This window comes from Anastrepha ludens, chromosome 2, assembly GCF_028408465.1.
Source record: "Anastrepha ludens isolate Willacy chromosome 2, idAnaLude1.1, whole genome shotgun sequence".
Lineage (NCBI taxonomy): Eukaryota > Metazoa > Arthropoda > Insecta > Diptera > Tephritidae > Anastrepha > Anastrepha ludens.
The window spans coordinates 46000080-46023119 of NC_071498.1; the positions used below are offsets into that span (position 1 = coordinate 46000080).

The 23040-nt window shown below is 35.4% G+C and overlaps 1 protein-coding gene across 2 annotated transcripts; it reads right to left on the bottom strand.

Annotated features, from left to right (window-relative positions):
- Window positions 1-601: 601 nt before the first annotated feature.
- On the bottom strand, window positions 602-21101 carry LOC128870403 (arrestin domain-containing protein 1). 2 transcript variants are annotated; one of them, XM_054113025.1, is made up of 5 exons: window positions 20732-21101; window positions 20111-20349; window positions 1891-2258; window positions 1292-1814; window positions 602-1207 (listed from the first exon to the last, which is right to left on the bottom strand). In XM_054113025.1, exons 2-5 carry the CDS (start codon window positions 20223-20225, stop codon window positions 783-785), a joined length of 1431 nt encoding a protein of 476 aa, XP_053969000.1. In that variant the 5' UTR covers window positions 20226-20349; window positions 20732-21101; the 3' UTR covers window positions 602-782. The 2 variants fall into 2 exon arrangements, with proteins under 2 accessions (XP_053969000.1, XP_053968993.1); XM_054113018.1 differs by having other exon boundaries at window positions 20728-21101.
- Between the last annotated feature and the right edge of the window lie 1939 nt (window positions 21102-23040).

Here is a 23040-nt window from a genome sequence, read left to right on the forward strand (position 1 = left end):
TTTGAAATGGAAAAGCTAAGGCTATAAGACGTAAGACTGCACCGGACTATGAGAATACCTTTAAGTCTTTACTGGGAGGATATAATCAAAAGAGATTTAAGCACCTAATAAGCCTCGGACATCGTCATAGGCTCTGGATATGATCCTACAACTCTTGTCGTTTTTGCAACCTGTTCTCGAAAACAACACTACACTTGCTTGCTGTTGTTGATGTTGTATCAACACAAAAATTCCCATAAATGTTTGGAGAATGCTGCTGGAGTAACAGTCCTTGGGGCGATATAAATCCGGCTCGTTCCAGTAACGTAGAACCGACCGTCGCGAGAATGACACTTGCTTCTCGAAAGTGATGCCAACAGCGAGGAGTAGACACCTCAACCAGGTACGGCGCAGTCTAGGTTTATTGAGGAAACTTGAGGGCACAAAAGACCTGAAGATCAAAGTGTAAACATCCTCTCCCTTCTTTTCAATTTTACTGCAGAAATTTCTAGAGACAGCGTGAAATGTTTACTTCCACAGACGAACTTGTTTTTTGCGCAAAAAATTTAATCTCGTGATCGAAGAAGATTTACTTTTAAATAAAACACAAAGTTTAGTATAAAATTGCACTCATTTATGCGTATAAAATACATATAAGTATTTATCGTAAAATGCAATAGATGTAAAACATATGGAGGTATGCAACTCTAAAAAAATGAGAAATATTTAAATCCACTAAATATCAACTGGTATAGTTCAAAGTTCGTACATAAACATAATTTTTCTTTAAAAAATAATGAGATTCATTTCCAACCAATACCAGGTTTGGAACCAGGAGCTGGCGCTGGTGTGGGCTCATAATCTGGTGGCAAAGAAAAACCGAGCGCCTCTACATTACCACCACCTGTGGATGAACCTGGCTTAGCACTCGCGGCAGCATTGTGCAATGCCGGCCCAGATGGTGTAGATGACGAAGACGCTGCTGCTGGAAAAGGTGGATAATTTTGTGCTGCTGGTGAATTTTTGTGTTGAGGTGTCGCAGGTCCTGGTGCTGGTGTTGGAACTACAAGCGAAGGATATACACTATTTGATGGTGGTAATGGTTGATTGTTTGGTCCATTACCAATAGGTGTTAAGCCTGTATCGCTGAGGAAAACAGGATAACGTGGACGGAATGTGTTATCTTCGAAGCTCTCGCATCTAATATCTTCCTCGAACATAGGCGGTGCTGGAATGACAAATTTAAAAATTGTAATAAAATACGTGGAGAAATTAAAAAAATTATATTATTTGAAAATACTCTCAAACATACGTAGCGGTTTGTAGGTTGGTCCAGCGCCAGGTTGTGTCGTTACCGGTCCCTGATCGTTGGCACTTGCATATAACGGCACCGTGCCGATAGCCAGAGGAAATTCAATTACCAGATCGCCATGGATACGTGAAATTTTCGCAATAAATTTGAGCATGTAACTCACTTTGATGAGACTACAATTCTCCAACGAGGTGGGAGTCGTAGACGGAATTTGTAAATATTCATTGAATTCAGCTTTGTTATGTTTGACAACTTCACCACAATGATTATCGGCGACTTTAACCTCCACCACTTGCCGTTTAGCCTCTGGATTGCGGCTGGTGAATGTTACTTTTTTCATTAGACGCACTTTGACATCAGAGCAGTGCACATCCGATTGATTATCCAGCACAACGTGGAAACGTATCTTTTGCCCAGGTGCATAAGCGGAGTAGGGCACTGTGACATGCATCACCATCGGGCCTTTACCGCCACAACACAAACCCCAACAAAACGTCTTTTCATCAATCTTATGCAATTGTTTCTAAAGAAAATGAAATGGATTTGTAGGAAAATTAATACATTCAAAGAAATCATTAAAAAGCAATTTTAACACATACCATATGGTCTGGATTGAGGTTCAAATCATATGGCGATATCACCGTATAGCCTTGCTTGAATTTGTTGTCATAGCGCATGACACGATCGATCACCAAAGCGACCTCATGTTGCACCTGTCCCCATGAGCCATTGAACGATGTGGGTGCATTCGGCGGTATGGTCGTTTGAAAGGCGAAGGTATACTTTCCAGCTGGTAAATCGAATTGTATGCCACCACTTTGTCCATAAACATGATTCTCTGTACTGTAGTACAACTCGGAACCAGAAAATGTTTCGATGGTCTTTTGTGGCTTACCCTCCGTATCTTGTTTCGTTACATTTTCCGTCCAGCGGGTTTCGGCATGACCACAGATGCTAATGTAAATGGCTACATAAGAAATGAAACACATTAAAATGTAAGTATGTACATAGGTGTTGAATACATTCAGATGCAATATATTCTTATAAAGGGTTTTCCCAATAACAGGTGTTACAGGTGAATGGATTGCGCTATCGAGAGATGATTAACGATTTTTTCTGGCCAGAATTGTGGCCGTGCTATCTATCGAAGAGGGGATCACAATTGGACACCGAGATCTTGTGATTTAACACCTTGTGACTTTTTTCTTTGGGGCCACGTGAAAGAGGAGGTATACGCCAACAACCCAGGGTCGACTCAAGACCTCGAAGATGGAATTCATGAGGCTCTTTATAATGGAATAAACATCCGATCATTTATATTTAAAAATCGCATTTTTCTTTGAATACCAAAATAACACCTCTTATTGGAAAACCCTTTATAACACTGCGTTACAAAAACGAACGTTTTTTCTGTCCTATGAACCAAATATATTATACTTTTTTTGGAAAGGGGAGAAAAAAAACAATACGTGTATCGGCGATTTACATGTACACGTCAGAATTTCTTTTTTTTTTATGTATAAAATATAGAGCTCGTAGTCCGCCTGTGTGAAAAAATTTGGATCAATTTTTAACGCTTTCTCTGTGATCCAATCGCGCTGAATTTCTGCAGGCAGACTCGTGGGAATGTTTTTATTATCTAAAATTAAAAAAAAAAATTTTATCAATTCTCAGATTTTCTTGAATTTTTTTTTCCTAAAAAAAAAAATTTTTTTTCTAAATTTTCGGCATAACTTGAAGGGACTCCAAATTTTTAAACAACTTATTAACCTTTAATTTATTGTTTCATACAACACACTCTGTGCCGTTTGTGTGTTTGTTACAGTTCCGGAAGTTCCGATCATCTGACAGTTGCGCTACTAGGAGACGTATACTTTGACAATTGTTTTAAGTTCTGTTGCGCGAAAACGTCTTTCTGTATATTTCATCTTACGAAAAATGCAGTGCCCGACTCGAAATAACTTTTGTTACGTTTGTGGTTAATTCGTTTCAGAAAATATTCAAGACTGCTTATGTTCCTTACTTGTGGTATACTCCGGAAGTCGTGTGCGACTATTGCTATAGAAATTTATGCAAGTTTACTGATGGAAGGTCAACAATAAAGTACTCTGTACCAACAATTTGGTTACCACGTACGGAGCACTGCAGTGAACTGTCCTACTTTTGCGTAACTTTTACTCAAACTAAAGGGTACCAATACTTTCGCCGCAACAAAATTCGCTACGCTAATGTAGAATCGGTTATTCCAGCGGTTCTGTACTCACCAGAAGAACGTATAGCAGCTTCAATGGAGATTTTTGATGATGTTCCCGAATTAAGGGATGGAGAACCAACAGTAGCACCAACAATGCTATCAACATTTTTTGCATCGAAAGCGAGATGCGGGGAACCAGAAGTATCGGAATTTGTACCAACACCCAGTGAACTTGGGACTGCAGTCCCGCATTTAGTAACGCAAGCCGACTCCAATGACCTTGTACGAGAAGGAAATTTGTCAAAGAGAACAGCCGAACTCTTTGCATCACGCTTTAAGCAGTGGAATATAGTGGCGGCTGATTTTAAAATAACAGATCGGGGAAAAAACCTGGCTTATTGTTGTGATATTAATTCGAAGTTTAAAAAAATTGGTTTCCCTCATATTTAAGAGGGGTTACTGACACAAATGCTTACAAACGCAAAAATAAAAGGCCTAAGTTTCTTTAAAAGCATTAAAATTTTTAATGTAACAATTTTTAATTTTAATATAATAAAATTAATAAAAAAATTCGGGCTTTTATATCTCTATTGTAATGCGGAGTGAAATACCTTTCTTTTGATACCCACATCGGCATATCTCATGCAATTTTTTTTTTTAATTTCGAACAGGTGTCAACCATGTGAAACATTGTCAGTGGCAACACCTAGGTGAAAAGTCTAGACATGTGATACACTATCTGTGTGCCCAATTTCATTCAAATCCGTTAAGCTAATCCTGAGATCGTGTGGCTATACAGATATGCATACAAGAATTGCTCGTTTAAAGTTATAAAATATAAAAAAAACAAAATTGTGACGTGTACATGAAAATCGCCGATACACGTGTATTTTTTTTTATCCCCTTTCCGAAAAAGTATATTTGGTTCATAGGACAAAATGTGTGTAACGCGGTGTAATATATACAAGACATAGACCTCAGCGCATAAATAATATATTACGTATTGTTACCAATGTCGGCTGATAGTTTAGATAAGCCGATCTCCTCGACAAAAGCCTTCCAAAAGCTTTATAAAACAAAATCAGGAAAATCTCCAGGCTTAGATTTGATCACATACGAATTCTTTATTAATGCAGATGCAACTTGACATCAATTATTCACATAAAATTTGAAGAAAAAAAGTTTATGCATTTTTTTTAGTCTTCAATGCAGCTTTTGGGCAAAATTCTAAAACTTATTTTGAGTTACGAATTGCATAACTTGGGAGTTTCAACCAAAATGGGGAAAAATATACCTCCACCCTTTCGATTTCTCAAATTAAACAACCACGTTCTCCCGCTTTCAGCGGAAGTTAGGTATCTTGGAGTGATACTTGACTCCAAGCTCCATTGGAAGCTACACATTGAAAATCGGGTAAAGAAGGCCCGTATAGCCTTCTACTCCTGCAAATCTATGTTCGGTAAAAAATAGGAACTCAAGCCACAGGTCGTGCTGAGGATGTACAACGCAGAGGTTTTGCCAATTTTAATGTATGGATGCCAAGTTTGGTGGGAAGCTCCTCGGAAAGGCTACAATATCACTAAACTGGGGAGGGTGCAAAGGACTGCATGCATTGGCATCACCGGATCATATAAAACTTGCACCAATGCTGCCCTGAATGTCGTTTTGCTCTTACTTCCCATCGAATTTTACGTTATTTCCATCGTAGCTCAAAGTGCAATCGGGTTAAAGAGCTTGGCCTCTGGAGGCAATCTCTCAAGTGACATGGTAGCATTTTCGGGCAGTTAACACCGCATTTCTCCGAACATCGAACATATTACTCTATCCGCATATTCGCTATCCTGCGAGTTTGAGGGTCGTGCTAGGGCAATTTTTTCAAATTGGCAGGATTGGATCGAGGGGAAAATCTGCATCAAAGCTTGCACCTCTGCCCCTGACGGTTCCAAGATGGAATCGGGAGTCCGAGCAGGGGCTTTCTCCAAATCAGCCAATTTATCTATCTCCTTTAAACTGCCGAATACTGCTAGTGTCTTTCAAGCAGAAGTCTTTGCGATCCTGCAGAAATGCAAAGAGCTTAGGGAACACGGGAACGCGGGAGCAAGGGAGATATTAACATTTTCTCCGATAGTGGAGCCGCGATTAAGGCTCTGACGATGCCATAGTGCAGAACGAAATTAGTAAACTCCTTTAAGGAGGAGATCAAATATTTTGGGTGTGCAGGTAACATTTCTCTGCTCTGGGTTCCAGGACATAAGAGCATTGAGGGAAATGAAATTGCTGATGAGCTTGTCAGGAAGGGGACTGAATTGGCCTCAGAGATCTTCTACCCGGTCATCGGCATCCACCTGACAATTGTTAAAGGGAAATTGTCGAACTTACTTCTCAGGTAGCGCAGAAAAGATGGAGCTCAATTTCTTCCTGTGCTGTTTCGAAAACCTTTTGACCCCAATACAATATACGAAGGACTCAGAAATTCCTTTGGACTCTTCGCCATTCAATTTCCAATCTCCTAGCTGTGTTTACCGGTCACTGGACGATCGGCACACACGCGGAAAGACTAGGATTACTATTTAACCCTCATTGCAGAAGCTGTGGGGACCTTTCAGAGAAGGAGCTAGAAGGCGCTAGAGGATTAAGATCATTGGGTGCTCCTTTCTTTGACAGCCTGGGGCAATCCCATCAACCTTCTCCATCCTAAATCCAATCAATCTCCTCCATTATATCAACAGCTCTGGCTGGCTGTAGATATCTGCCTGTTGGAGCTCTCATAATGGTATCAAAACGGCGCTTCAGTGCTACTTTAGAAGTGCAACACTGGCACTTTAATCATTTCATCTACCAGACTTATGACATATCAGATAGGAGGCTGTGGAATACTAATATAGATGCACTTCTTTCAACTGTGAGCTCGAAGAACAAACAGAAATTGAGGGAAAGAACTTTGAAAAGTACTCCCATATATCAGGACCTCTTTGATTTTGAAGGCCAGATTCGATCTTATTTATCTCGAAGGCCACAAAAATTTAAACTGCTGTATTTGTAACTTAATGGGGTATTCTAGTGAGGAATTAAAAAAAATCGAAATTTTATTTTTGCATATTTTTTAAGTTTAGACATTTAAGAATATGTCATTAAGAGGATTTTTTAAAATTCCTATTATTTCATGAGTTGTATATCCTTTTTGTTGACATGGCATGGTTCCGATCGGTCTTTTCTGAAAACTTTGAACGCGTTTTTGTCAAGACTACGCGTTTTTTTTTCGAATCGTTTGGCATGATATTTCAAGTTGTACTGAACTGATTCACTTGAAATTTGGTGCGAGTCTTCTCAACACATATATCTATCGTATAAAATATTATTTTAACAAAATTAAAATTTTTTACTATTTAAAAAAAATCAGAAATGTCCAAAAAAGTAGGAAAAAATGCACTACTTTTGCGGAAATACGTAATTTAGCAAAATATTCTTTTTCACTTTTTTTAGTTAGTACGATAGTGGCATTCATCTAAATTAATAATCATTTTTATTTTTTGTTTCGGATCATTAGAAAACTTGCAACTATGACAAGTTTAGCGCGCCATTTTTTTGGACCCTCCAATTCAACAACTTATAATATATAATTTTCAGATTTTAATTTTTTACTTTGTTTATGCATTGTTAAAAGATTAATAGATGTTTAGTAAAAAAATGGATAAAAAAAAAATATTTTTTGTTTTTTTATTTATAGCACCCGCAAAAACATCGCAAATTCATGCCTCTACACTAGAATACCCCCTTACAGAATTAGAAAACATAGCACACTTTTTAGGAAGGTGCCCTATTTTGCGGCAAATCACATATCGGTCATTTGGGAAATTCTACTTAGTCCAAGATGAGGTTAATAATAGATTGAATGGAATTTGTTCAGGCGGATGGAATAGTCAGTTCAATTGTGTTTTTCCGATAGACGACCATTTGGGTCACTGTCGTATATTCCTTAATAAATATTTTTTAAGATTTTTATATATATATTTCTAAAATGAAGAAAATAATTTGTCTAATCTAATCTAATCTAAAATCTATAGATGTTATATATATCCACATATATATGTATGTGTATATAATTGTACACATAGGTACCTATAAATATGCAGTTAATCCTCAAATTAATTGTCTAAATTGAATTACTTTGCTCTAATTCACCTAATAGAATTGCTCTCAATTTATTTCTACAAAAAAAACATACTAAGTCACGGAAATAATTGTGTATTTGTAGCTCAAATGTCCATATGGCCATTGTTCAGCTTGTCTTACCATAGTAACATTTGTCATTCTTATGTAGGTTGAGAAAATGATGATCGTAGAAATTCTATTAAATATAATACATTTCTGAATTGTTTGGTACTTAGGTCAAATGGGAGTAATTGATGGGCGTCTTACTAGTTTGCGGTATATGAAAGAACGTCTGTGAGTTATAATATGTGTATTTTTACATATTGCGTATAATTTCGATGTTGATGCGCAGAGCTTAGGCGCACGAATAGTCGCCATTATTCCGTTCTGTCAATCAGCCGAAACTATGATACATACATGTCGAATAATTTGGTTCCGATGCTTACATCATCACTAATCTAGCCACTCAATCCGGACTATTATCTTACCATCTCCATTTCATCCAGAAAATCACATTTACCATTATTTTGTCCCAGGTTGTTAAGTTAACTTAGCTGATCAACACCGATCTCATAGAGGACAGCACCGATCGATGTTTTTGCCAAGAGAGTGAATAGAGACTTACTCTTCAGATCCTACTCGTGATGCATAGCTGTGCTCTTCAATAGACAGTTGTTGGGCTCTGACCGAATTTGACAGAACCAGCAGATGGGCTGACGTCACTTGAGATGTGTTTACAAAAAAAAAATGAGATTGTGTTGGTGGTATATGAAAAAATCAACCAATGACACTTCGTTGCCGTCTGAAAAACGACTGATTGGAGGAATGTGTGAATATGTGTGAAATGATTGTGCAAATTTCGGGTGGCGTTAAGATTGTGTTAGTGATATACAAAAAAAAAATAATACAGTCTTCCCAATGTTACTTTGTTGCTATCTGAATAACGACTGATTGGACGAGTGTATGAATACATGTGAAATGATAGTGTAGGATTCGGCTGCCGAATCTCCCACGAGACGAGGCAGCCACAGTTCCCCTCACAATTTCCTTTTCACCATAGTTAAAGAGCAAATCTTGTAAATCTCGCATTCCTGCTCGTTATGTACAGTTTTGCCAGCTTTAATAGGTTGTTGATCCTCTGATCCGCGAAGTCCCTCAAGGAGAGGAGCAAAGCAGAACAAATGCAGCTTAGTAATGAACTGCAAATTGCTTGGAATGACACAGGAGGTATTTCGGGCGCCATTAATTTTGTATTTATACAAATATTTATGTACACATAAACGCATATCCTTTGTTAAGTATTCCGTGTTCCTCCAGTTTAGCTAAGAAACTTCCCTCATTCTCTTGTGTTCATCAGCGAGACAATTTCTAAGGACATAACATTATGTCCTACTATTAGTTTTTTAAGGAAATATTCAGAAGCTGAAGTAGGTTCTAAAAACTCATAACGCTCCTCAAAGATAAACTAAGAATACTACGGGCATTTTTACAGGCATTTAATATACATTTTCCCCTTTAAAGCAGTGCTATAATGCAGAGAATTTTGACATATTTCGGCCAACTGCAGCTCTATGTTGAGTGTAATAAAGGGACTCGGTCTGGGTGAGGTGTTGTGATGAAGAGAGGGCTCAAAATACCATGAAGCTGAAGTGCAAATCTTGAAGTAATCGAATCTAATCTATACCGTACTAGCAGATCTTAATGAACTGTTACAACAACGAAGACTTTTAGAAGGCACTGAGACGAAGACGGCTGCAGGAAACCATTTTAGAAATAAATCTAAGGAATACTTTTTCAATGGCATTAATGCACTATATTCACGATGTGAGAAAAGTATTTCACTACGTTAACAAATAAAAGATATAAAGTCATGCTTTTCATTCGCTAAATAACTCAGACCACGAACTTTTTTGCCTGCATTCGTAAATATGTATGTATGTAAATCAGCTTATTTTGCAAATTACGTATAACAATTTCGTAAACAGATTTGTTTAGCTGTGAGAGGAGATTCTCATATCAATTCATATATGTATGTATCTTTCCGTTCATCGGATCTGTGCTTAACAAGTTTCTGAACCGGCATTCTAACTATCGTCCATGTCGAATGCCGGTGGGTAATTCAATCTCATGATATTTGCATGTACTTGTCGTCTGTATAAGTATTTTCACACATACAATGTGTATACCTACATACATACATAGACATGCATTTAATTGCTAAGCTTTGAAAATAGTGCAATTATCAGCAATTCTATAGCATATAAAATTATAGTGACTTACGTATTATACATACAGCCATGGACAGATAAATAGCACAAATGTGAACCTTATAAGTTAAGTTAAGTTTTTATTATGAACTCTGCTTTAATCAAATAAATTTGGAAGAGTAAAACTTTAATATTGTTTCAGCGACTTTTAGTATACATTTGGTTTCTTAAATAAAATTTTAGAGTAATTACTAAAAATGGGACGTGAAAAACATTGCACGCCGCAGAAAAGAGCTCTTATATACCGTATGAGGAAAAAGCTATGCAGAAATAACAAAAATGATGATAAGCTCTCGGAAAATGGTTTATAATGCTCTTAATTAAGTTAAGAAAAATTCATCCTATCTAAGCAAGAAAAGAAAACCAAAGCCGCGTAAAACTTAATGTGGATAGAGCTATTTATAATACGCAAGAGCAAAGCAGGTCCTTTTAAGTCGGCACGGCAAATAATGCTTGAAATAAACCAAGAATCTGGTCCACAGGTGTCCAGAAAGGCGACTTAACGAAGCCCAGCTGTTTGGTCGCATAAGCAGAAAAAAACCACTACTCTCAAAAAGACATATCAAACACCGTCAAAGACAAATATATTCAGTTTTGGAAAAACGTACTTTGGTCCGACGAAACCAAAATAAATAGGATGGGACCAAATGGGAAAACTTTTGTACGTCGTCCAAAAAATCAAGCGCTAAATCCTAGGTTCACAAAAAATACGCTTAAACATGGCGGCGGACGCATCATGGTTTGGGCAGCTTTTTCCTGGCATGGTTTTACGCCGATTGTTCGCGTGATTGATAAAATGGATAGATTTTAGTATCTGGATGTACTCCAGAATAAAATGGAGACATTTGTGTTTGAGTTTATGCCATTAATTGGGACATTTATGCAGGACAATGATCCAAAGCATACTGCAAAGACAGTGAAGCAATGGCTCAGAAGAGAAAAAATTAATGTACTGGATTGGTCGGGGTACAGTTCTGATCTTAATCCAATAGAAAATTTGTGGAATGACGTTAAGGTCAAAATCACTAACAAAAAGTTTAAAAATTTTGAAGATTTGTGGGCCGCAGTTGAGGCGGCTTGGCACTCGATTTCAAAGGAAAAATGCCACAAGCTTGTAGAAAGCATGCAGCGACGGCTTGAAAAAGTAATCAAAAACGGTGGATATAGTACAAAATACTAATCTGGTAAAACAATAGTATTACTTAACTACTTGATTTGTCTACTATTTTGGCTTTTATTTGGAATTTTTTAGGATGTGCTATTTATGAATTGAAATTCTTTTTGACCATTTTGTTGTTTTAAAGTGAAAGTAAATAAGTTTTTTATTTTTTATGTTGCTTTTTTTCCAATAAAAAACAATTATTTAAAAACATTTTCAACTCTTTGCTTTCAAAGTCTAAATGTGCTATTTATATGACCATGACTGTATGTACGTACATGTCTGCGTGTAATCTATAAATTACAGCTTACAGTGGATCAATGGGCTAGCATGCAAATAAAAATTTTTTTGCCTTTATCCATCAAAACTAAAAACTCAAAAAAAAATGTGAAAAACAGGTTTTGTCAATAACGCAACTCTGGTACTAAATTTGATTCAATTTTTTTAAATCATGGATTAATTTGCTTTTGTTATAATGTTTTCCTTTTGGTTTGAAATAATTAGTTTTTGTTACTGTGATGCGGTGTTAAATAATAGCGGCTTTATTGTCTTTGACTTAATTTTTAATTTCGCAGATATATGTACATATTTTCATACACAACTACATGTGTACGAATGTGTATATGTATATGCTACTCGTATAGAAGTATTTCTACGAATTTCCGGTGACGTAATCATTTCGGCGTACAACAAATACATACACACATACATACATAGCTGTTTGCATATTTATTTTAAGCAGGCACAGCCCAATAATTCGAATATTTAGTAGGAATGACCTCACTACGCATTTACTTCAAATAGAGTTTTATACAGGGTGGGCCAAATAAGACCTACTAATGCTAAGCACAAATAACTTTTTTATTTTTCACATATTTATTTTTCTCTTTTTGTAGGTTATAATTGAATTGTTGGAAATTTATAATGGAACCCTACAGTACAACACAACGCGTTAAAATTATCGAGTTTTTCTATTCTTGTCAACGATCAATTGTTTTAACGCAGCGTAAATATCGGCAACATTTTAATTCCAGATCAGCTCCCACAGTCTTCATGATTAGGAGTTTGGTCGGTCGTTTTGAGGAACTGGGTTCAATGGCCGACCGTCCCAACGAAATATTCGCACTGAAGACAACGAGGAAACTGTGCGGCAGAGTGTTGCAGATGATCCATCTGTCTCAACTCGCCGTCGTTCCAGCCAATTGGGCATTTCCAGAACGACATTGCGTAGAATTTTAAAGTTGGATCTTAAGATGTACCCATACAAAACTCAAATTGTACAAGCACTGCTACCGCAAGACCACCAACAACGTTTTACACAATTAGCCACACAAATTGATTTTTTAAATAATGTTTTGATGACGGATGAAGCGCATTTCCATTTAAATGGTTATGTCAACAAACAAAACTGTAGATTGTGGGGTTTTGAAAATCCAAGAGCAACACACCAACATCAGTTGCACTCATCTAAATGTTCTGTTTGGTGCGGTGTTATGGCCACTAGAGTTATCGATCCATATTTCTTCGAAAATGAGGATGGATCGTCGGAATCGATTTCAGGAGCTTATTATAGAACATTGATTGAAAACTTTTTACGGCCAATGGCGGAGCAGTATCCTAATTTGTGGTTTCAATAAGATGGAGCAACTGCGCATATTGCTAGGTAAACTATGGACCTGCTACGTGAAATTTTTGGTGAACGTCTGATTTCTAAAAATTCAGATTTCCCTTGGCCACCTCGTTCGCCAGATTTGACTGCGCCCGACTTCTTTTTATGGGGATATTTAAAAGACAAAGTGTATTTTAATACATCAGAGACTTTTAAACAGCTGAAGCAAAATATTCGAGACGAAATACTGAGCCTTCAACCAGAAACATTATGTGGTGTAATGGAAAACGCGTTAAAAAGATTCAATCTGTGTATCGAGAAAAATGGTGGACATTTGTCTGATGTAATATTTCATACATAATTTCCATAAAATATATTCAATGTATAAAAACAATTAACCAAAATAAATGATTATTGCAAAAGTTATTTGTGTTTAACATTAGTAGGCCTTATTTGGCCCACCCTGTATATAAATTGGGATAGAAGAATTGTTCTTGTATTTGCGAGGAAGTTTTTGAAACTCTATAATGCTGCACAGCCACATGAAGTCTGAATGCTGCATAAAGCATCACACTTCTTCTTCTTCTTTTTATAATAAAACATCTAATTTTTAGGAAATAAATGCAACGAATAAAATCTTGTAAAAAGTTCCAAAAGTGTTGACTACAATTTTTTAAAACTCACTACCGAATGGTTGTACTGGTTCCAGTGTTTCCACAAGAACCACCCAATCAACAGTTCTAAGGACACTATCATCGGATGTGTTTTTTAGCTGCATGAGAACTATCGATATCGATAACTACAGTTTGACAGCTGAGAATGGCAAACTGTGTTCACATTTCTGTTCAGTCATGGTGACAGTATTTCAAAGGTAAGCTCGTGACCAAAAACAGAACGTGATCCGGGTGTTAGCGAATTTGATAGAATAGCGTTAGGGTCATGAAGCGGATTGTTTACGAAAAACTAAGATTGTGTTAACTATCGTTGCCGTCTGCACAATGACTAACGTGGCAGCCAAAGTTAAACAGCAAACCTGGTAATCTATCATCCTTGCTGGTATTAAGGTTTGACAAGGCATCATGAATAGTTTAACACCAGAGCAACGTGTCCGAATTGTGGAAATTTGCTTTGAAAAAAAAATTTGTTCGCAATGTTCATAGAGCACTGGCGATATTTTTGTTTTGTTTTTTCCTTGTTCACTCCTCTCGGAAGCATAAGCCTCGACAAGACTCAGTCTTGCGTTGGTTTCGTTAATCTATTTTGATTTCTGACAGGGTAGGTGATTAGCCGGCCACCACCAGCCCTAAGTAGTGGGAATGCCCACCTGTCGTTGCTTAGGAACAACGCCTTCTTACTGCTTGGAGCGCCATCTGTGTTGCACATTTTTCGGCCAGAAGGAAATGAGGAAGGAGATGCCGTTACGGTGAATGCCGAGCGCTATGCAGCTATGCTGTTTGAATTTTTGTTTCCAACATTTAATCAGATAAAACTTCAACGACATTTGGTTCCAACAAGACTGCGCACCTTGCCATGCAGTGCACTTAACAATCGTTTTATTGCAATATTCAAGCCATCATTGACGCCATACGCCAAAAATCGGACTGATCGAATGGGCCATGTAACACCACTTCTTAATAAAAACCTAAAATAATCTCAATGGCGAACACATGTTAATTGTCTACAGAAGTTCTGGCGGCTTCTAGAGGTTTAAAAAATTGGATACATTTTTAAAAGAATATGAACAGTATGGAGCTGACTGCCATATCAAGAATGATAGAAAGAAGATTGCGCCCATCAGAGCGTACGTGACGTCACGTTTGCTGAGTTGTGCAGTATTGCTAACTATTTGCTCTTCGCAATAAATTTAGTGCTTTTTTATACCCAAAATGCAAACATTTTTAAGTTTCGTGTTTGTTTTTTTTAATTTAAAGCTACCGAAACTTTAAGTTAAAAAACAAACTATATTATTAAGCAAAAAAAGGTTAAAAAAGGTCACTCTGAGAAGATTTTAGTGCTAATGAAAATTTTTTTACTCTTATAAAATTTGATAATTTAAAAGTGCAAATTTAATTTTTGGCTCCATTTAAGGTTATGCTAAAATATTAAATGCCCCTCTCTCAACTCTTCTTAAGATTGAAAACCTTTTTACACATTTTAAAAAGCCTTTGAATTTATTGAATGCGAATTAAAACCATAGAGGTGTAATCGTTTCTTCCGGTCATCAATCCTTAGTGAGACATACGGCATTAAGAGTTATATTCATTGTAAAAATAAACAAGAAAATACCAGAAAATACTAAAGAAACCATACTGGCATTTTTACAAAAAGAGTCCCTTATCTAGTTACATAATTTCAAATATAGCAAAAAAGTCGTTCCCTTAACAAAAGAGCCCGCTTAACAAAAAAACCTCATAAATTAAATTGTACATAAGCATATCACATTTATTAAAAAAACGCACATTTTAAAGACAATTTGTCACGCATACAAAGTTCTTTAAGTAATTCAATAAAAATTTGTTGTGTTATTTTCTTTGAATGGGCATTTTAGTGCGTTTTTATATCCAAAGCTAGGCAACACTGCAGTAGCGAGAGAGAGATTTGACTGCCGAAAGCAGAAGACCACCAAAAACACCTGCAATCGCGGGCATTGCCACCAGATGTTAAAAAAAAGTAAAGCTAAATAAAACTGAGTGAATTATTAAAATAATTATTAAAAAATGTATATTTTACAAAATTATAAACATGATATTTTAATTAGAACAGCTAGAAAAATGTCATGAAGAAAGAACTAAAATTCCGAGACTGAATAACAAAAAAAAATGCTAAATCAAGTTACGAAAATGGTAATTTGGCCATATTGGAGCTAAAATCACGTACATATGTAACTAGTTGTCAAATTCACTGAGCGCAAAGTAACGGGACCACGATGGGCGCCATCTCATTATTCTTTGCATCATGTATATCTACTATACACACTCATACATGCATATGCATATACTTGTATACTCCTCCAATAACCAATGGTAGAGGTTCAAATGAAGGGCTCGAAATTTGTATGAAATCCTCCTAGTTGCAGATGGTTTTACGAGAAACTTTTTATTGTCGGAAATGTGCACAACTATACATAAGTTGAACTCGACGAACTGGATTCTTTTATACGGATGCGAAATATGGGCAGATTCGCTAAGGGTGCAATGCCGGCGGAAAACTCTACAATCTGTGGAAGGTACCTGCGCTCTCAGAATGGCTTCTTTATCTGTACAGTATCTGAAGCAGCAGTTTTAGGTATCAGCGGAACCATCCCTATAGATATTCTAGCACAAGAGCACAAACGGAAAAAATGTCAGGAGTCCCAGTACCACGCTTCTCCGATATTAGAGTTCACCCGTCACATTTTGGCAGGCAAGATGGAACTCTGAACGGTACGGTAGATGGACAGCGAGACTAATACCCGACCTAAAAAAGTCGGTAGAAAGAAAGCTCGGTGAGGTTAACTATTACCTCACTCAGTTTTTGTCCGGAAATGGGTCCTTTCGCAAGTATTTGTGCCGAATGGGAAAAGTGAGCCTATCAAACTGCATACGAGTATATGGAGATACTGAGTATGACGATGCGGAGCACACCTTCTTTAAATGCCAGAGGTGGAACATAGAGAGAACAGGTCTGCAACGAGCTATTGGTGTATTTACACCTGAAGAAATAATCGAGAAAATGATGATAGACGAAGAAAAATGGAATGCAGTAGCAAATTTCGTGGAGGATATTATCCGAAAAAAAGCGTGAAATGGAAACTTGTGCTGAAGAGCATTGAGCATAGGCTTTTCAAAACCGGCGACCCTGGACTCAGGGTGAGTAAGTAAGTGTCCTTTTTAGGATGCCGTCTTGGCTCTCTAAGCAATGCGGAAGCAGTCAAGAGGGAAAAATCCAAGAGGAAAGGAGGGATATTTTTAGTCGAATCACCACATACGTAGTAGCGACGGTTACTATGCGGAGACATTTTTAACCCAACCTCACCGCCAAAAAAAAAACAATGGGCAGAAGTTTCGTTTCATTGGATGATTCTAATTGACGAGAGTAGTCTTCCAATGAGAGGAAAATTTGGCGCTTGGTTGAATTTTGATTCAAGTATCAATTCAAAGAGTTTTTTATGTATATTTTATTTTAGTTTACCTTCTTTCATATTAGTTTACTATTTAATGCTATTTTATTTTACCTTTTTTTTGTATTTTTTTTTAATTTTAGTTTCAGTTTTACGTTAATTTATCTTAATATAATTTAATTCTGTTTAATTAAATTTATTTTATTTTATATTACTTGAATTTGAATTAATTTAAAGTTAATCTCAAATTATTTTATTTTAATTTAAGTTTTACTTTAGCTCAGTTTATTTTAATCTAATTTAATTTCATTCTGTTTTATTTTATTTTATGTTAAATAAATAACATAAAATTGCTATTTTGTAGAACTCAATTTTAATGTATTGTAATTTAATTTAATTTTATTTGAAATGAATTCTAATTTAAATTAGTTCAATTTAATTTTAATACAATTTAATTTTAATTTTAATTTAGTTTAATTTCAATTTAAATTCATTTCCTTTTTAATATTTCATTTTAATTTTAGTTTTACTTCATTTTAGTTTTAATGAAGCTCAATTTATTTTAATTTCATTTCATTCTGTTTTATTTTATTTATTTAAACTTTTTATTTTGTATAATTTAATTTTAATTTGAATTTATTTTAATTTTAATTTAGTTTTATTCTATTTTAAATTATTTATTTAAATTTTATATTTTGTATAATTCAATTTTGATCTAATTTAATTTAATTTTAATTGATTTGAATTCAATTTAATTTAGTTTAATTTCAATTTAGTTTTGTTTCATTTTAAATTAATTTAATTTATTTTATTTTAATTTTAGTTTCATTTAATTTTTTTTAGCTCAATTTATTTTAATTTTGTTCTGTTTTATGTTATTTATGTTAATTTTATGTTATTTATTTAAATTTATTATTTTGTGCAATTCAATTTAATTTAAATTTAGTTTAACTTCAATTTCAGTTTTATTTCATTTTAATTTAATTTTACGTAGTTTTTTCAATTTTAGTTTTACTTTATTTTAATTCTAATTTAGTAAAGCTAAATTAAGCTTAAATTTTATTCAAATTAAGTAATTTGATTTTTTTTTATGCTTATCTATACTAATATTATAAAGAGGAAAACTTTGTTTGTTTGTTTGTAACGAATAGGCTCAAAAACTACTGGACCGATTTTAAAAATTCTTTCACCATTCGAAAACTACATTATCCAAGAGTAACATGGATTACATTTTATTTTGGAAAAAAATAGGGTTCCGTAAGATATTTGGATTTTTCGGACACAAACTGAAAAAAATCTTATATATAAAATAAAGTCAACTTTTTGTGTGTGTTCGCTAACCGGCCGTGTCTGCACCGAATTAAACCAAACTTACACACAATGTTAAGAAGGTATAGAAGATGGTTTCCGTATAGTTTGGATACCTATTGGTGGATAGGGCTCGAGATATAGGTCAAAACGTGGAACCGGGTAACCTTCGGATGTGTATGTACAATATGGGTATCAAATGGAAGCTGTTGGTGAATGCTTTAGTTCAGAGTATTTTTCATGCCGCTCCGTGACTAGGGTCTCGAGATAGAGACCAAAACGTGGACCCGGGTAACCTTCGGATGTGTATGTACAATATGGGTATCAAATGAAAGCTGTTGATAAGAGCTTTAATACGGGGTAATTTTCATACCTATTGATGACTAGGGTCTGGAAATATATGCCAAAACGTGGACCCGCCGTGTCTTTGCACCGAATTAAACCAAACTTACACACATTGTTAAGGAGATATTGAAGATGGTTTCCGTATAGTTTTGATACCTATTGGTAGATAGGGTCTCGAGATATAGGTCAAAACGTGGACCCGGGTAACCTTCGGACGTGTATGTACAATATGGGTATCAAATGGAAGCTGTTGGTGAATGCCTTAGTACAAAGTATTTTTCATGCCGCTACGTGACTGGGGTCTCGGGATATAGGTCAAACGTGGACCCGGGTAACCTTTGGTTGTGTATGTACAATATGGGTATCAAGCTGTTGATAAGTGCTTTAATACGGGGTAATTTTCATACCTATTGATGACTAGGGTCTGGAAATATATGCCAAAACGTGGACCCGCCGTGTCTTTGCACCGAATTAAACCAAACTTACACACATTGTTAAGGAGGTATTGAAAATGGGTTTCGTAAAGTTTGGTTGTAATTCGGAGCACTGGTAACGGGTACAGCGTTCTTTTGAGCCAGCCATAATGTCGCTTACTTTTTTAACGCTTGGGGCGGAACTGAACTGTCAAATTGACAGTGTGAGTTACAATGTGTCAATATTTCTTTCTGATTTGGATGCCATAAGGAAAAAACGTAAGTGCAACATGTAAAAATTGTTTGTGAATTTTTTTGGAGTGGATTTTGGAACTGTGAATAATTTCTTACGAAATTTGAGAATGTAATGTGAAATCCGAATGTTCAAATGAAATTATGTGTACGTGGAAAAAAAATTGTTTTTCGTTTTTTTTTTTTGAAAAATATAAATGGATAATGGTTAAAAAAGCTCCAATGCTTAATAAAACATATAAATTGAAACGAAAAATTCATGGATGATCAGGAAAAAAGACGATTGTTTATTCATATGCGTTGATTTGAAATTTAAAAACAATCTTCTTTTTTCCTGATTTTCAATTTATATTTTATATTTACTCAAAAACAAATAGAAAATCAAAAAATAGTGTTTATGCCAAAGCGCTTGAATAAAGAAATAAATAATATGAAAACCATATATTTTCTGTTCTAAACCATATCTATTCTATTTTAGTGTGCCCAGCGAAGGGGGCCGGGTTTGCTAGTTTTATTATATTTTATTTTTCTGGCCGACTCCGTATTATTTTATTTTATAAAGTATTTAATTTCATTTTATTTTCTTTAATTTTTGAAATCAATTTTATCTTACTGTGTTTTATTTTAGTGTTAGTTTTACTTTAATTTAGCTGAATTTAATTCAATTTACCAATTTTATTTTCTTATTCTGTTTTATTTTATTTTATATAAATAAATAAATAATTATATTACTTTTCTTTTTAATTTCAAATAATTTTGTTTTCTTTTAAGTTAATTTTCTTTCTCTACTTTAATTTAATTTCAAACCTAATTTACTTTGTGTCTAACCTTAATTTGATTTAATTTGCTTTTAATTGTTTTATTTAAATTTAATTTATTTTATTTTAACTAAAGTTAATTTATTTCAATGTAGTTTACTTTATTTTAAATTTTATATATTTTGTCCAATTTAACTCAAAATCTCTTAATACTATGTAATTATAATTATTTACACTTTTACTGTGAGTTTTGCAATACATACATCTTATTATTTTCGTTCGTTTTGTGGTTAGCTCCGCAACGCCGGAAACAACCTGACCGGCATAGTAAACCCCCAGTGGATTATTGTCAAATGTGATTGTGCACTTGCTGGACATTGTTTTTATTATTTTTTGCTTTTGTTCTCAATATTCGCAACAGCTGCTTTTATTATTATTGTTCAACTTCGGCTGATGTTTATTTAATATTCAACAGAGTTGCTCTTGTTCGTTTGTCCAAAGGCTGGTGATGAGAGTGGAAAGTATCAAAAATGCTGGGAAAAGTATTGCGACTCAACTTCTTCTCCAGCTGTTCTTGGGTGTGTGTATCAACCAAAAGCACGAAGAACGTGGAATGAAGTTTTAATTTAACATCCGCAACGACACTTAATCGCGTTTTTTATGCAAAGCAGACACTATGTGTGAATTACTATATATGTATGCATATATGTATGTATGTGATGCAAGCTGAAAAGCTACTTGGATAGTTGACGCGCGTTTCAAGGTTGGTCTTCTCTGTTAACCGATGCCGGCTATTTGCTTGAGTGAATAGTTTGTTATGTTCTATAGGTACATACATACATACATACATATATACTATGTATAATTTGCATTTGATTACAAACTTGTCTCCTCTGCGTATAAGCCAAACTCTGTTGGTTCAACTCAGCACAAAACTTTATATTTTTGTATGTATATTGCGAATCTTTTAATTTGTTTATTATTTTACTAGCTATTTATAGCTTTAAGTCCATATGACATAATTTCACACGCACGCGACCGAACGACCGACCAACCGATCCAGCATCGACAATACTATTACCGCAGCTATTATCACAGCGGGTGTTTGGAAGCGCACAAACGGAGTAGAGCTAGCTTATTTTATTCTCGTTCGACACTGTCACCTATGTTCGTAGGACTGTGCTTCACTAAACGCGTCTAAATGCCACCAACTTCAGTTCGAAACTGAATTAAATAAATAAATTGAACAAAAGCACAACGCACCTAAACAGGCACAGGCAACAACCAGCAGCCAGCAGAAAGACTCGACCTGCACTTATGCGTTGTCGTAGCCCTGCGCATAAGAATTTAACAAATACATACATATATACTTACATATGTATGTTTGTATGCATGCACTTTTGCCTATAAACCCTGCAGAGAAAAGCAATCCGTTTCGTGATGTGATGTGCTTCTTGTAAATACAGAACCACGACTGATTTAGATTACTTTATTTTTCCACTAGCAATTATAGAATTTCATACCGCGATGTACATTAAGTACACAGGTAGTTAAAGAAAGAATTACTTTCGCTAAAAAATCTACTTTAGAGGCAGCCGACGGTTTGCCAATGGGCGTTCTTCTGTCACACAATTTGCCGTCTTCTCTGAATATTGCATTTCAGCGTTTAAAAGCAGCTATCAAATTGATACTCGTACCATTTATAAAGATTTCTCGAAAGACTTTGATGGAGTATTGCATGCAATTTTATTATATCTTTAAACTCCTTTAGTAATGACATTAGTTCATATTTCAAAAATTTAAATATTCTTCTTTATGCAGACGATTTGCAGTTTTTCGTAATATTACCTGTGAGACCGCCATTTATCTCATTTATGGCTATCTCTTTTTCTATTATGGAGGTCCGGCAATCGTTGTATACTATCTTTAATCACCACCCACGGTCGCCGTAGCCAAATGGATTGGTCTGTGACTATCATTCGGGAGTGCGTAGGCTCGAATCTCCGTGCATAAAGCACCAAAATGATAAAAAGTTTTTTCTAATCGCCCCCAGGCAGGCAATGGCAAACTTCTGATTGTATTTCTACCATGAAAAAACTCCTCTTTGAAAAAAAAAACACCTACCATTCGGATTCGGCTTGAAACTGCAGTCCATTTTTGGGACAACATCAAGAGTCACACCAAAAATAGGAGCTCCGAGGTTCCCGGTCAAACACCCGAAAAAAAAGAAAAAAGCGCCAATTATATACTTATATGTTATATCCGACCCATAATTTAGAGAAATCTAGCATTTTTGCGCCGCTACTCAAAGGATTTGAAAGATCCGTATACCAGGAAGATTCACTACAACTCTTTAGCTCATTCGCTTTGCACTCCAACCGATAAAATTTGAAGAGCAATTTCCCTTCTACATTTTACGTTTTATGTTAATTAGTTTCAAGTCACTTGACACCTGTAGAATAATCCAGTGTCTTGTTTGTTTGTTTATGACATAATCAGTGGTTCCATTGGATGTTTTGAACTTCTCGGGCAAAGGATTTCGTGTTCAAAGTCTCTTTTTTCTCTATGTGGTAACGGCCAATTATCTTTATCATGCACCCATAACTAGAGCACAGTTGGAGTATAGAAAAATCTCAAACAAACAGATTAATACTGATTTTTCATCTCTGAGGTCGACTCTTAAATCTTCTACAGGGGGTCAGTACTGTTAGTTTTTATTGCCCTTTGGTGGGAGATGTTATTTACATATATGAGATGGCTGTAGTAATCGACATCTCATTAAGTATCGATCAATCAACTTAAAGTTTATGCTCGTTGTCAAGGTGATATTTACACTAGAAAAATTCTTTTACTGTTTTTTGTTTGTCCTATTTCATTTTTGAGTTACAGGGTGTTAACAATGGAAGTCAACAAAGGAAAAAATTCGGTACATTTAACCTCGCACAGGCTGGCCCGTCGTCGAAAATATCGATGAAATCACAGAAACAATCGAAGTTGTCCGGCATGTTAGTAGTCGTAGTATCACCCAGGAGCTGAATATCGACCATAAAACCGTTTTAAATCATTTGCGCAAAAATAATGGATTTCTTTCTCCCCAAACTAATATTTTAGTTCTAAGTAAAACTGTATACCACTAGTCTGTAAGAATTGCCGGTCATGTCATAGACTAAGTCAATGCGCCCAAAGCCTTTTA